General features: G+C 39.2%; 1 protein-coding gene across 3 annotated transcripts in view; it reads left to right on the forward strand.

The window, feature by feature from the left end:
• Window positions 1–14811, forward strand: part of patj (PATJ crumbs cell polarity complex component) — a 225057-nt gene that overhangs the window by 49640 nt on the left and 160606 nt on the right. For all 3 annotated transcript variants that reach the window (XM_015356178.2, XM_015356179.2, XM_015356180.2), the window contains exon 17: window positions 1173–1355. In XM_015356178.2, the coding sequence (XP_015211664.2) occupies window positions 1173–1355 (183 nt within the window). The remainder of the gene's footprint in view (window positions 1–1172; window positions 1356–14811) is intronic.

A 14811-nucleotide genomic window follows, 5' to 3' on the forward strand; every position in this document is an offset into this window, starting at 1 on the left:
CTTCAAGACCCTAGTGGCAACAGAAATGATATCCTTAAATTAACTCTTTAATTAGAAGTTAAGGAGACTCCTTGCCTCCTTAGCCGTCTCCTTAACTAGGCTTATTTCTGTCTGTTGCTCCTATTGTTGACTAATAAACTCTATAGCTTAACTGGTAACAAAGTCCATCAATATTAGTTTTTTAAGCAATTGTCTTTAAAGTGCAAACCGTAATGTTGTGTTACTAACGTTTGGATAAAGAGGACTTTTCTGTTGAGAACTGTGTTCATTGAAGCCAGCAGAAATTGTTCCATAGCACAGTGAATATAGAAAGAGCTGGGTCCAATTGACTCATTCTGCAGCTGGGAGTTCAAAGTCTGGCAAGAGTGAGAGGGATCCAAGAAAAACATACAGATGGGATGAAATGACAGTCGAGAAGATGAAACGGACGCCACAGTGCCCCAGTGCTAATGCTGCAGTGAAAATACAGGGCGGCTAATGACAGCCCTACCAGTAGAGTAGCCAGGCTATTAGAAAGGGACATAAACCTGCTTCATCTCGAAACATTTGTTGTATAAGCTTTGCAGGCATGCAGATGACATAATAAATGATGATTTTTATATAACCATGAATGACTGAGTGAGTGCTGGGAGCTCAGAGTTGCTCTTCTGACTGGTGCTCTGTATTATAGCTTCTTCTAGGTGAGGGCAGACGTGTGTCTGTGATTGGTCTTGGCAAAATAGATCCTCTCTACGTGTCTGGCTGAAACACTGCAGTTTGCAGGTCTTCAATTAGTCCTCTTGTACTGTGCGGTACGTTGTATTTGTAGCAGTCTGGATGCCAGAGAACATGGGCTCCACAGAGAATGAAGCCGGTGTGGTTCAAATGATGCAATGAGTTTTCTTGAGCCCAGCCACAATGGTGTTGGTTGACCAGTTGGTGCCAATCTTTCTTCTGGGCTAGCAGATTCAATCCAACTTCGCAGTGTGTTGTAAAGCAGACGTCCTTTGGTGTTGCCATATCTTTACTGTTAATAATGTATTGAGAATATTAATAACTAATTAATAATATTAATCCCAGTGCCCTCTTTGTAACAATAGTGGTGTTAGCACCTGGTTACCTAGCATTGTCCAGTACAAGATGTTTAAAATACAGTGCTATTTTGCACTCAGCTTGGGTCTTCCTTTCTCCAGGGACAGGTGATCCTTGAGGAAGATGAGTGGGAACAGATGGAAGTGCTAGCCAAGCGACAGGAGGAAGACGAAGATGAAGAGGAGGAAGAAGAAGGGGAGCTGGCAATGTGGTCACCGGAGGTCAAGGTGGTGGAGCTGGAGAAGGAAGACCGAGGACTTGGCTTCAGCATCCTTGATTATCAGGTACTATCACAGCATGGGAGTCCAATCTTAAGGCACTTCACACACTCCTAGTCATCCAGTTAGGCCTATCACAGAACTCAGTAGCCAGCCTGAGCAAGCATGAGCTGGTCAAGGGCATTTTCAACTGAAATCATTATAGGATCCCTACTGGATCACTTGAGAAATTGATTCATGACGTGCAAGACTGAAACTATGAATAAGGTTACTTATTTTTGATGGGACTGCACTGATCCAACATGGAAAAACAATCAAGGTACCCAGTCCCCACTGTAACTATTGAAGAAACACCTGGCTGGTTTGAAACAGTTACTATACAACTATTGACTATTAAAACTGTTGGCAGACCTGGTTATAACACTAACCCTGGATGTGGTCTAAAAGCTTCTTCATAAACTGGTGATCTTAGAGTTCTGGGTTCTGTTTAAACTGGACACGATTGTATATTGAATGTTAAAGTTCCCTTCAACTGAAAAACCTTTAAAGGATCTCTCCTGGGCTCAGATAAGCATGTTTTTTTTTTTGCTTTTCTGGGCTGAGAACAAAAAGAATGACTTAATAAAAGTACCTTTCACAAGAGCTTGATTTACTTGGAACATTACCAGATCTTAAACATTGGTCTATCTGATGAGTTGAAAATAAATAGCAATTTTCCTTTACTTCATTGACGTTGTAATAAGAGCATTGCTCTCTTTCATTAGTAATTATGAGCAATCACAGAGCCGTAACTAAGACAGCAGTTACTGCCAAACCTAGGGTCTAATACCTCAGCTCCAGTTTCTACTTAAGTCGGGTCTTTCAGTGGACTGCATTGCACTTCAGTATCTTCCATATACTGTAACATGAATTGCAGTGATATGTATGTACAACATTGATATGTTGTATCAATATCAATGAAAGGTGTTTTCAAAATAATTTAACTCATAAAAGTTCTTGCTTTAAGTGTAGACGTGCTCTTAAGAGACATTTCAAGAGTGGATCATATGGCTAGCTCTATGTGACTGGAATTTCTAAGCTATGCCTCAGCATCCCATTAAAGGGTAAACTTATTCAACAGTGGTCTTCTCTCTTCTTCCAAAAAACAGCATCTTCTCTGACTTGTTTGGCTGCTTACAGTGACATCAGCAAGATGTGCTTGTCAAATCCTGAACCGTCTTAACTGAGTTGAAACTGGGTGTGCATATTTTATACTGTATATACTAATGGCAATTCCTAAACTTCAACCATATGTTATAATGATTTGCAGTAAAACCCGAGTACTAATCTGCTGGTTAGTCTTCCAGAAAGACATAAGACCACTTACAAATGAGAGGAGCCCTTCGGCCTGTTCAGTTTTTCTGGCAGTTAGTACCTAGATGATCTAAGGATGTCATCTTGCTGCCTTTGAGGTTTGCAATTCATAGAGCTCAGGGGAGCCATTCATTGAAAAACAAAATGCATGCAGCCTGAATGATCTTTGTGCGTACAGCTTCTTATGACCAAACAAGTTTTCCACTGGTATTATGTAATTAAGATTTCACATTTTTAAAGTAGAACCTTGGAGGCCCAACACAGCTGTTCTGATTGGTGTGCATTCTCTGTTCAAGCTCAACAGGCTTGCAGCTCTGTACAGAACGCTGTCTTTCTACTGTGTTGTGTGATCTAGAGGAAAGAGATTTATTGACATTCATTAGGAAACAGTTGTTATAAGCTCACGTGATAATCTTTAGGGGAAGAATTGTTTCTGGTATGAACAGCAGAAGAGTTGACACGTGACCAGGTGGTTTTAAGTCCTATCCATCTCTGGCAAAAAAAAATGTTGAAATTATAATAAAACTTGCTGATTCAGATACTTGGCTTCTTGTGCATTGAGAAATGTGTTCTGTTTAAAAGATTCCTTCCTATTTACACTAGAAATATGTGGTCATCTCATTGTGGCATCCAGCAGTCATGGGCACTATGACAAGAAATGCTTGAGAAACTTCTTCCTTCACATTGTAAGAGCAGGTATTGGGATCCTAAAAACATAATATTATACATCTACTAATTATATACCTGTTTTAAGTAATTCTTTTCATTGTTTGCATCTTGGTGGGTTTTTAATTTAAGTATAGCACAGTACATTTCAAGGTGTCGCTTTGACTTCAGTGGAGGTCTTCTTCATGCCTTGCTGTGATAGATGCACCTACGGTACATACTCAGGCTGGCAAGACACTCCAAGAAACACCCCTGCTGGAGTGAATGGGAGATGGGACCTTAGTGGACAGAGACTAGCAAAAAAAAACATCCTTTTGAAAGCAAGGAAACAAAACAAACAGGCATAAGACCTAGACCGTCATAGCAGTGCATAGAAATGTCTAAAACTCTAGTTATCCTACTTCTCATTCTTAAAAGACTGCCTGGCTGCACATTCCCTGGATTAAACCCTCAATTAATCTGAAAACTGCTTGTTTTTTTAGTTTTTATCACAATATAATGCAGATCTGAACAGCTTTGTATGGGGATGCATAAATCATAAAGCATTTCATCATAACCCAGTAGACAGCACAGTCACTTAAACCTCAAGCTCATTGACAACTCAAGCTGGAGAGAACAGACCACTCCTGTTTGTTTTCTGTTTTACAGTTAAAATCCAGCATTTCTGTTCTTAACACCATACAAATGGCCCCTTTTTGACACCCTGAAGCTGAAGAGTTTTTTTTAATGGCTACCCAGTCAGTCTTGCAATCATTCTGCTGCTTCTCATGCTATACATGTGTATATGGAGACAGAGATACACTGCTGTGCAGTAGTTTTGCATATTTTGCATTGTCTTACTCTTTTCAATACTTTTTTCTCCTTCATACAGAATCAATTCTTCTTGTTAAACTTTTGATGTTTTAATATAGCAGTGATTGTTGAATGTTCTCTATTCTGTAGTATAAAATCCAGCATTTTAGCCTTTGTATAGTGAAATGCAAGTAAAATATTTAAATGAGGAAAATATAAGTCAGGAATTACATCTTATTTGTAAGAAAGATAGAGTAGACAATATGACACTTCATATCGGCTGCTTCTACATGGTTTACCTTGAGTTGCTCTGATAACATACTTTTGAAAAGCCTGTGAATTAACGATGCTACATGACAAGTTTTGTTTCTTCTAACAGCTAAACTGCTTTAGTCAAGGTGGTTATAATAGGTGAAAACACTAGAAAAAGCATAGAATGTTGTTGATCTCATGACAAACATGTAGTAAGTCCTGTGTTTTAGATGTCTAGGACTTTGCAAGCTGTGTAATCGATGAGCATACTATATGTGAACATCACATTCAGTTCTGCAATGCATACGTCTCCCTAGTAGACAATTTAATCATTTGTTATACACAACTCTGTTTTAAAGATGACACTGAGTCATCTGCAGTCTAACCCTGAACAGCACCCCAAGGTGCTGCCCTGTAAGGCTGATTATAGGATTTCATTTAAAAAATGAGGAAAGAAAAACACACACCTTAACTACTGTAAGTATCTGGTTTATCCTATTACTCTGAGGTTTTTAATTTGACATCAAAGTTGACTTGTGAGAATTCAGAGTAACAACCTTTGCACATTGTAAAAAGCCTTAAACTAGAGGTCTCTGAAGGTTTTGATCTCCTTCTTTTATGCACAGAAATAAATAGTAATATCCGCGGTGCTGAACTGAGTGAGCTTCTCCTTTTAACCTTTTGCGGTATCAGTGATGTGCCAAGGGCTTTGATTAAGCATTGCAGATTCTTGGCTTGGCTTTGAGGATGTAGAGCAGTTTCAAGCTTGGCATTACATTTTATGTTTTTAATAATAATCGCAAAAGCAAAATCCAATGTTTTTCCTTTTTATCATCTTGCAACAAACCTCTGCCTTGCACAAAAGAGATGAAGGCACAAACATCCCTTGTGATCGAGATCTTTGCAATATCTTCTTTATAGGCCACACAGGTTCAGTGAGGTATTTTTCAAACTTGGGTCTGGTTCCTTGCTCATTATAATTACTTTGTACACAATATGACTATTAGAATCTGATTGTTTTAATTATTGTTTTAATCAGTGAATCTGAAAATGCTCAAAAAAAGGCCTCATTTGCATTTGAGAAATTTGACAAAAGTTGCAAAGAACAATCCCTCCATGTAAAGACTATTACAGTGGAAATAGGCAACAAGAACACCTTCTGCACTTTCACTTTTTTTGGTGCAAAACCGTCCTGTTTAATCCAACGCCTTTCAACCTGAACTCTGAATGGATCAGCTGGACACGTCGCTGGGCAAAAAGGGAGCCGCTTCCTGGCTGAGATTATGAGAGTATTTGCTGGACCTAAAATGGTGACCCAACTTGTAGAGATGATTAAAAAAAAACAGAATAAGAACATTACCAGTAATACCACAAGGTCCCCACCCCTTTTCACCACCATTGGTGATACCCCAGTCCCTTCACGTCTCCACCCAAAGGATTTTTCCTACTTAAAGCAAGAATCAGACAGGTGTCACAGGACACTGTGCGATCATCAGCTGCAGCTGGCACCTTAGATCTGAGCAGGTATGAAAAAGGAACAGAAACCACACAAGGAAATGCAAAGACTTCCAACTCAACAGTCACATTTACTCAGTCATGGTGACAACACCTAAGCCAGAATATCTTTGCTGCTGCTGGGAGATAAAAAGAACTCTGGGAAACCAATAAATAGGTTTATTTATTATGAGATAATTGGACAAAGAAGAGGCAACCTGTTTTCCAAATTTAACCACCTCTTGACACTCCCAGAGTTGCCCAGAGTGCCACATGCATTCAGTGGTTGTTATACTTTGCAGTTGAATTTATATTGCCCCAGTAAATTTCTTTGTAGCACTCCAATCTGTTTTCCAAACAATAATTAATTGTACAAAACAAAGCAAGAAAATCTGAGAATGCAGAATGAGAATCGAACCCCTTACCCCCGGGCAGAGCTGAGATGAAAGTAAAATCGAAAGAGAAGCCAGGAGGACCCATTTGGAGATTGAAAGTCACGGAAGGAGCAGAGACCCACCTCATTTAAAATATCTGCTCTGATAATCCCATTATCCAAAGTGAAACAGAGGAATTTCATGTAACCACTCAATAATTGTGAGAATAGGGCTGGAATGTGTATTTGCAGGGAATGTTGAGTCTTTTCACCAAACACCAGGTTGTTATTAATTGTATATTAGACTAAAATCTACACATTTTTGAAGACTTTATAGGAGGGATACTAGAAGGAGTCTTGAAGTCTATATGGAGAGTCGAGAGAAGCACCATTTCTGAATGGGCTCCTCATTTTGTAATCCTAGTACTCTATGTGGAGGAGATGCTTTCTTAACTCTCACATAGCAAAATGAGCGGCTTTGTTTAAAAAAAATGTGGAAAGGTTTTCTGTTCTGTAATCCTTTTCTTCGGGGCGGTTAAGCACTTTGTAATTTAAATCACGGATCATTCATCATGGCCGAGTAAAACAAAAGGAAAGTGAACAAAACACTGGAAATCGCCCTGCAATTCATCATCGAGAACTGATTAAAACTTGAAAGATATCAGTTTCGGCTGAAGCCCTGCTATGATAGTGATGGATTTTAGACAGCTGAGCACCCGCAAAGGGGTGGTGATGCTGGTTGGGGTAGTGGGGAGTGAGGGGGAGGATGCAGGATAAATAGTCTCTTGCAGTTTCACGTTAAATTGCATTTTGTTAAATCTCATGCCAAATCTCCCCCCCTGACACACACACCTCCCTACTTGCTTCAATCTTAAAACCCCTTCAGCCTGAGAACAAAGACTGTCCAGAAATCCAGAGATGACTGGATTAGGGGCTTCTGTCTAGAGTAGTTATAAATGGTCTTCTGACAAATCCTAGGACTAGAACAAGTTTCCCTGGTCTTCCATGGACCTCCTGCCTTTTCCTGCTCCTTGTATCCCTCGTCTAGATATTGGAGCCCTAAACCTGCCTGCTAAATATATTTAAAAGCATCAACCCCATGTTAATCGGGTGCAGAATGAAGTGTTTCTGAGGCACTGTACATACTGTAGTACAGTATGTTAACTTTCTGGAGCCTTTAAGAACAATTTTAAGAACACAGTTCAGTTGTTTTGTAATATATTTCTGAAGGCCCTTTGAAAATGTTATGGTTACATTTTATTACTTTTAATTACTTACATTAATATATTGCTAGAATGTCTACATTTTGAAGTACGTTTTTTAAAGAATGCACTTATAACCTTGTTTGGTATATTTGTAATTACTGAATTCATAGTTACAATTTGCTGTACGACGATTTTGTACTACTACAAATATGCATGATACTAGAAAAGGATGAGATTTGAGTTGCTTGACAGTGAGTGAGGTTTAACATGGTGAGCTGAAAGAATAAACAAATTTTCATTGGGTTAGCATGAGGGATACAAGCATCTGGGACACTTTCAATGCTTGTTATGGTTTGAGAAAGACTGTGGTTTACTAACTTTTTCAGAAGACTAACATAAAGAGAATTGACCCAATAAAATAAAAAAACAGAATGATTAAAAACTTCAACCCACTTACCATTCGCTTATTACAGATAAGGTAAGCTTCAGACGTTAGCCTGCCCTTCTTGGTAATACTTTAGTTTGGGGGTTGCAAATAGCACTTTACAAATGCATGAGAAGAACTTGGTGTTAATTAATAAATGTGAGAAGAATGATGAATTAATCATTTTTTAGATTAATTCCTACCAAAATTACCGACAGTCTATTAATGCTCTGCTAATCTATTCTCTGTTATAAAGGATTTATGTTGATAAATGTTGTTGAAGCCAGTGCCCTGAGATTATGAATGCTTGAATCAGGTCCTGGGACCAATTAGCTCCTAGGAACATTAAACGGTAGATATACTGCATTCTGCAAGTATTCACTACCATGCATACAGGTGCGGCAGACCCTGTGAAAGAGCTCAAGGTGTCAGTCAAGTAATTCACACTCATTAAATATACACTGTGGAACTCTGATTGACAGCCTAGGCTGTCATACTGAAAACCAGGTTTGTCAATTGCTCAGGTGGCTTCACACTGTAATTTGCCATATGTAAAATCTTCAGTTTGCACTGGAACTTGAGGAAGGTGAAAAAGAAAGAACATTTGGAAATGACTTATTTTCAGAACATTGCTTAACAAGTATTAATTCCAGACAGCTGGAGAAATGTAATCCCTGGTTTACCCCTTCCCAATGACAGAAGTGAAACACTTGAGCAGGTATTTGAACTTTGGTGGGCCTTGAAGTTTTCAACAAATATTACATTTGCCGCACGACACATCACATGACGGATAGAGGTATTTATAGCTTATCCTGAGTCAAGTGATATGAAGAAGATCATTATTCATCCCTCTGTAACAAAATGTATTAAACTTCGTGAATGTTAGATTGGAAATTTAAAGTATTAAATGTGATGCCTCATTAAAACATTACCTGGGTGTTACTTGCTAGACTGTGGTCATGGTCTTCTTACTGAATAGCAGGTTCTCATATTAATTTGATGGAAATATTATTGGCATATGGGAGATATTGCCATATGGATGGAAGACCACATGGGAAGAATTAAGGTTGCTGCTGAAAGAGGTATTAGAGGGGTCATTAGGGGGCGCTCACCTGCAGTCTGTGTGGGTCCTAATGCCCCAGTATAGTGATGGGGACACTACATTGTAAAAAGGCACCATCCTCTGGATGAGATTTCCCATTGGCCTTTACCAATCTGGGATTCTTCATAATCCCCATCTATCAATTAGTTTAGATTTGTGTTTAGCATTCTGGCACACTGTGGCTGCCATAGCACATTGGTGGTGGTGGAGGGGAGTCCCCATTACTTGTAAAGCGCTTTGAGTGGAGTGTCCAGAAAAGTAATTATTATTATTATTATTATTATTATTATTATTATTATTATTAATGTGCAGGATTAACTTAAAGGTGTGTATAGAAAAGTATGGTTTTACCAGCAGAGACAGACCTTTCAAGAGGGTTTGGAAACGTGTAAATTTAGAACCAGCACCTGAAAAACGGATCACACAACGGTACGGTATGTACTGCTTTAACTCCGAAAACCATCCCCCAGTCAGATAGCCTGTCCATTCTTTTGGCAGATACTGAAAACAGATCAGCAGTGACAATGTTCATTTCTCCATTTATCTGTGATAAGGCAGTTTTGGACAGTTGCACAAGCATTGATGTGTCAGTGAGATGGTGTTTCCCTCTTCTGTGTAAGTATTTCTGTGGGCAGTAGAGCCCATAGTACATACTCCAAAAAACAACATAAATGTTTTATTTGCTCTGTAGAATCTACATGGTACCACATTTAACTCTGATTAGGATGCCCCATTTGTTCATTGGAGAAGATGACTGGTGTCAATCCAGCTTCACTTCAACTGAGCCACTTGTCCATCTGCAATGTTCCTGAACCTGGAAGGGATTTGGTGCAACTCATACTCACTTCTACGCCTCCTCCTATCATTATTTGAAGCTGTGAGAGTGGTTTGAGGAGAAATTTCTCTTGGAAAGTCAAAGTGTGATTTTGTGTTTGATGTGATGGATGAAAAGCTTCACCGCTCAGAGCTGTGATCGCCCTGGAAAGAACCTTTCCATGGCAGCCGTGAGCTAATGGTGGGAAATAGTTTCAGCATGTAGTGCTGGTTTCTGGCCTGCAGTGTGAGTCTCCTCAGCTGGGGTGTGTAAGACACCTGGCAAAAGGCTAAACCGCCTCAACCATTAATTTCCAATTGTTTTTACCACGGTTGACATAATAGAACTCTAGATCTCAGAATCATTACAGTAATAGTCCATGCTGACATGTGAAATTTGAAAAGAAAAGCTGGCTTTGTAGTGAAGCCACAGGGATTCAGATAGAAGCCCTTAATGTTACAAGATAAAAGATGTCTGTTGGTACTTTGCAGAATAATGGAGATTGATGAAGGAATTTCCTTTAAGTAGAATACCTGAGATGTGTGGTGGGGTATTGAGATCAAATAATGTCCTAGATTGAATAATGTCCTAGATACCATGAAACATTTGTTTTTTATGCTTTCATCACAGTAATAATTACATAGTATAATGCAAACTTTTCTGAAAATAACATATCAGGGCTTCTCCAATTTTTTATGGCCGCATGGTACGTATGTGGTTTAAATGCACAATAAGTAGTGCCTTGACCTTAACTCAGTCTAAACCTCATAAAGGCTTTATAATCCACGGCTGTATGGATGCTTTCTATATCTACCTGTTATAAAACTAAATTGTGTCCATTGGTCTCTGTTGTCAAGGACGAAGCCTCCTGACCTGGTTATTAAACATGAGAATTTGTTCTTAATTAAGTTACCTGATAAGACAGTGACTATAAATAAACTGTTCAGGACCGGCTCTGGTCATAGGGGACTGTGTGGCCCAGAGCCTTCCTTGTGGACACCTTTCCGACATGTTTTCATTACCACGGGGATGTCAGTAAGAGACGTGGTGCTGTTCCATTTAGAGACAATTGTGCCATAACACACTACAGAGCTAACAATACATTGATGTTAAATGATGACAAATAACCTTGATAAACAGGAGCATCTGAGGGTTCTCATTTGCACTGAGCAGTACAGCTAAGTAGACTGACAATCAGAAATTCCAAATCAGAGGGTGTAAATGAAAAAAGAAGTTTGTGAAATTCTGCATTTGTAAGAAACACAATCTTGGAACTTTCCCTTGTTTGTGCACTGACAGGCTGGATAAGAAAGCAACCCTATACCATATCAACTATTTCAGTATGGGTCAAAACCTACCATGCTTTACAGATGTTTAGTTTAATCTTTTCATAAAACTTTGTTCCAACTGTTGTGGCTCATCTTCTCTGCAAATTCTGATCTGCCATTTCTGTTTCTAGTGCTGATGAGAGGATCTGTGTCTTGCAATGTAGCCCTTGAAATTCTCATGTCAAGTCTTCAACACTGCATATAGTGAATTGAAATACTTCAACTCCTGCCTTCTGCAGATTGTTGTCTGCAATTTCTTTGGCTGTTTTTGTAGGGTTATTCTTAACAGCTCTGATGATTTTTCATTACCTGCTGTTATATTCCTTGGATGACCTGGTCTTTGCTGATTGAGTGCTCCTCTTTCAATACCATATTGTTGATTTTGAGATGCCTCATCTCTCTGGAGTGGTTCTTATTTTGCTTATTGTAGTTTTCATCTTGGTTAATGTCTCCTAACTCAAGACAGACCCCAAAAATCACACAGGGAAGTAGAGTAATTTCGGTTGGTGCCCAAGAGATATATGCACGTATTATGGACATGGTGAAGGATGCTCAGTTGTCCATTGCCTGGGTTTGTTGTAAAACTGGATTTGTGAACCTGCAATTCCAACAGATGAGCAGATTCTGCAAAATGAATGTGAAATCTTCCTCTGTGGAGGTCTTCACAGATCATTTTTGATTGAACTGGCTGCTCATAACCTATGAAATGTTTATTGAAGTAATCTGCAGTGTATTATCTGTCTTGCCTTGTCAAATGAATGCATGGATATCACAGTTCTGGAGTACTGCATGTGTTTATACCTACAGTTGCTCTTTGCTGCTTATGTCTTTCCTTTGGAAATCCATGGTCACATCACCTTAGACATTGTTGCTCGTGGTCCATCAGCAAGTTGAGGTGTCTTGTTCACTGGAGCCCCTGCCACACACATCCTAACAATCACCTTACTTTCAAAATCGCAAAGCTCTCCTCTTGCAGCCAAGCTATCAATACATATAGGCAACCAGGCTTGTCTGGCATTTTGGTACGTCACCCAAAACATGTTGAGATTTTTTTTGTTTAATTAATGCATTGGCCACAATGTATGGAAGTGCTTTCTTTCACTCTACTTAAAATGTCTCTCATTTACCCAGGTGTTTCCATTTTTTAATGCACTACCTGTACATGTGAAATGTCAAAAATATTTTAAGGGGAAAGTAATGACCAAACAACTGTAAATTTGAACGGTGCCCAAGTGTTCTTTCTTTGCTGAAATAGCTTCACAATGATTACATAGAAATGTAAGTATGAAATGGACTTGAAGTTAAGTGAATGTGGTCTAGGAGTGGCTTGAACAGAATCATTATTAAGGCTTGGCTGCAGGCTCCATTTTCTGTGTCCCATTTGGATCTGTTTTTAATTATGTTGTATATGCTGCCTTGAAGGTTCTTGTCATATTCATTTTACCGGGAAGTTAGAGTGAAAAAAGAACTGAAAGAACACATCTAGCCGCAAAGGCCCAGAGCAGATTGGACGGTTAGAATTCTTTTCCTCTGAGGGTACAATTCGCCATAGCTTGAGAAGTAAACCAGGGCGAAAGAGGGCAAAAAAGCAGGTCTATTAAGTTGAAAAGTTGGGTTTTCAATAGCAACATTCATAACCTTTTTAAACACCTTCCGTCATGTTTTGTCCGTTTTCAGAAGCTACATTTTTATTGCTCCGGTATATTTATATTGTGAAGCCACGTACCATGATATTGAAAAAGAATAGGTAGTGTTTGACTGCCCTTCCTGACCCCCTAAGATAGAATGTTGCTCAGAAACCAAACTGTTGTGTTGCTTGGAAGAATGTTTGGCAGTGTTAATCCACAAAAGACAGTCTCTTATTCTGTAAGAATCAGTTAAGGTCTTGGGTCTGATTATTATTTGAAGGATACCTATTCTTTTTCTCTTCTGTTTTCTCTGTATTTGTATTGGACGTGCTTGCCAGTGCTGTATTGTTTTCCTATACGGTGAAAGCTAAAGCTAAAGTTATTGGATGTTATCATACATAGCTGCAAATTGTTTTTTTTTGTTGAATTGAAGTAATTGTTGTTTGATACCAGTGGTACCAGAGATTAAAATCTCATTTCCTGAAAAATATTTCTGATGCACAAATTGCTCACATGGAAACCTGTGCAGTTTGGGGGGATTTTAGTGCAACTCCAATAGTGTTTTTAATTTAAACACAAAAAAAGGTTACGATTTATCAGTCAAATGATAGGTGCGGTAATGCTGCAGGAATGTTCTGGCAAAACTCCGAAGTCTTAGGCAAGAGATTGGAAACTTGTGAAGCACTTGTTAGCATGTTGCTTTTAAGCTTAAAATTAGGTGTAGAAAAAACATTTGCTTAAGCTGCTGTAGATGCTTTGACCAGAGTTAAGGAGGGTGCCGAAGGTGGTGGTATACTGGCAATTCAGCATGCTGTGGTTGAAGTCTGGAGTCTTCCAAGAAACTTCCAAGGAACCGCACTGCCATGCTAATTCCAAAGAATCGCGTGTACTGTAGAAAGATGGTACTTTAGACCCACCTGTTAGTCTTTTTAAAAAATGCAGTGGAATCAGTAGGTAGGAACTATTGTATATGACTGAGATGGAGTTGCTTGGCTTTCTCTATAGTAAGAAAACATACAAGCAAGTGTCTTCTTATGCTCCTTATTAGTAAGAAGTTTTAACTTTCAGTGCATTTGTCATTTAGATCAGCTTTCATTTTAGTATCATTGCAAAGCAAATCATGTCAGTTGACCCCACAAATTATAGATAATTGAAACATCTTGCTGAACACTACAGCTTGTTCCAGTTTAATAGGTAAAGATCAGAAAGCCAAAGTATAGTGCAGAATGCATTGTGCACAGTGTTTAATTTGGCCTTTGTTTCAGTCTGTTTAACTTCTGCTGTGTCAGCAAAGCCACGCCAGCGAGCAGGTTGAGCCCGGAGCAGACTTTTCTGAGAGCTGCTAATTTCTCTGCTGTTCATACAATTGGACTCCTACCTAACTGCCTTGTTTAATAAAGCCTTAATTAGTATTGATTTTCTCACAGGATTATGACAAAGCTTTGAACATGGGCCTTGACTATGCATATACATATTCAAAAGAAAACTAGGAAAGAAAGCTCGCTAGCAGGATATTGGAGGTTTTTCCAGATGGTTTTTAAATGCTGCCTTGCAGATACTTGCTGAAGGCACATAGGGGCACATTTTAAGATAGCCCCATTTCTTCACTTTGATTTATTCAGTGCTTTGGAGGGCATTCTAAGGTGAAACACATTTGCCTTGATTTGTCCAAATATATTGAGGACACGTGCCACGAAAGTCAGGACTGTCTGATGCCAGTCCCAGTCTGCCTTCCTGTGCCCACTTGTCAGAAACAGTGGGCTTAACTGCCAGGCACAACTGTAGTCTTCATTTTTGCCAGATCTCCAGTTTGTCATAACACTGAGACCAAAGTCTGCCCTCTCTCTCAGGAGGTCCTCTCTCTGGTCTGTGGCAGTAAGCATGTGGCCACTTTGTCTTTTTTCAGCCAGAGGGAGAACTTCAGCTTTTTTTCCCCCATGTTGCTCACCTTCTACAGTAGGTCACTTGAATGATGGAATATTGAGTCCATTAAATAAAGCATAGAGCAGATGTGTGTCTCTCAGTACACTTTACCATGTCATTTCTTTTCTCAAGAAAAGCACCGCACATTTCTCCAGCTCTCAGCTCCAC

Source organism: Lepisosteus oculatus, chromosome 9, assembly GCF_040954835.1.
Source record: "Lepisosteus oculatus isolate fLepOcu1 chromosome 9, fLepOcu1.hap2, whole genome shotgun sequence".
Lineage (NCBI taxonomy): Eukaryota > Metazoa > Chordata > Actinopteri > Semionotiformes > Lepisosteidae > Lepisosteus > Lepisosteus oculatus.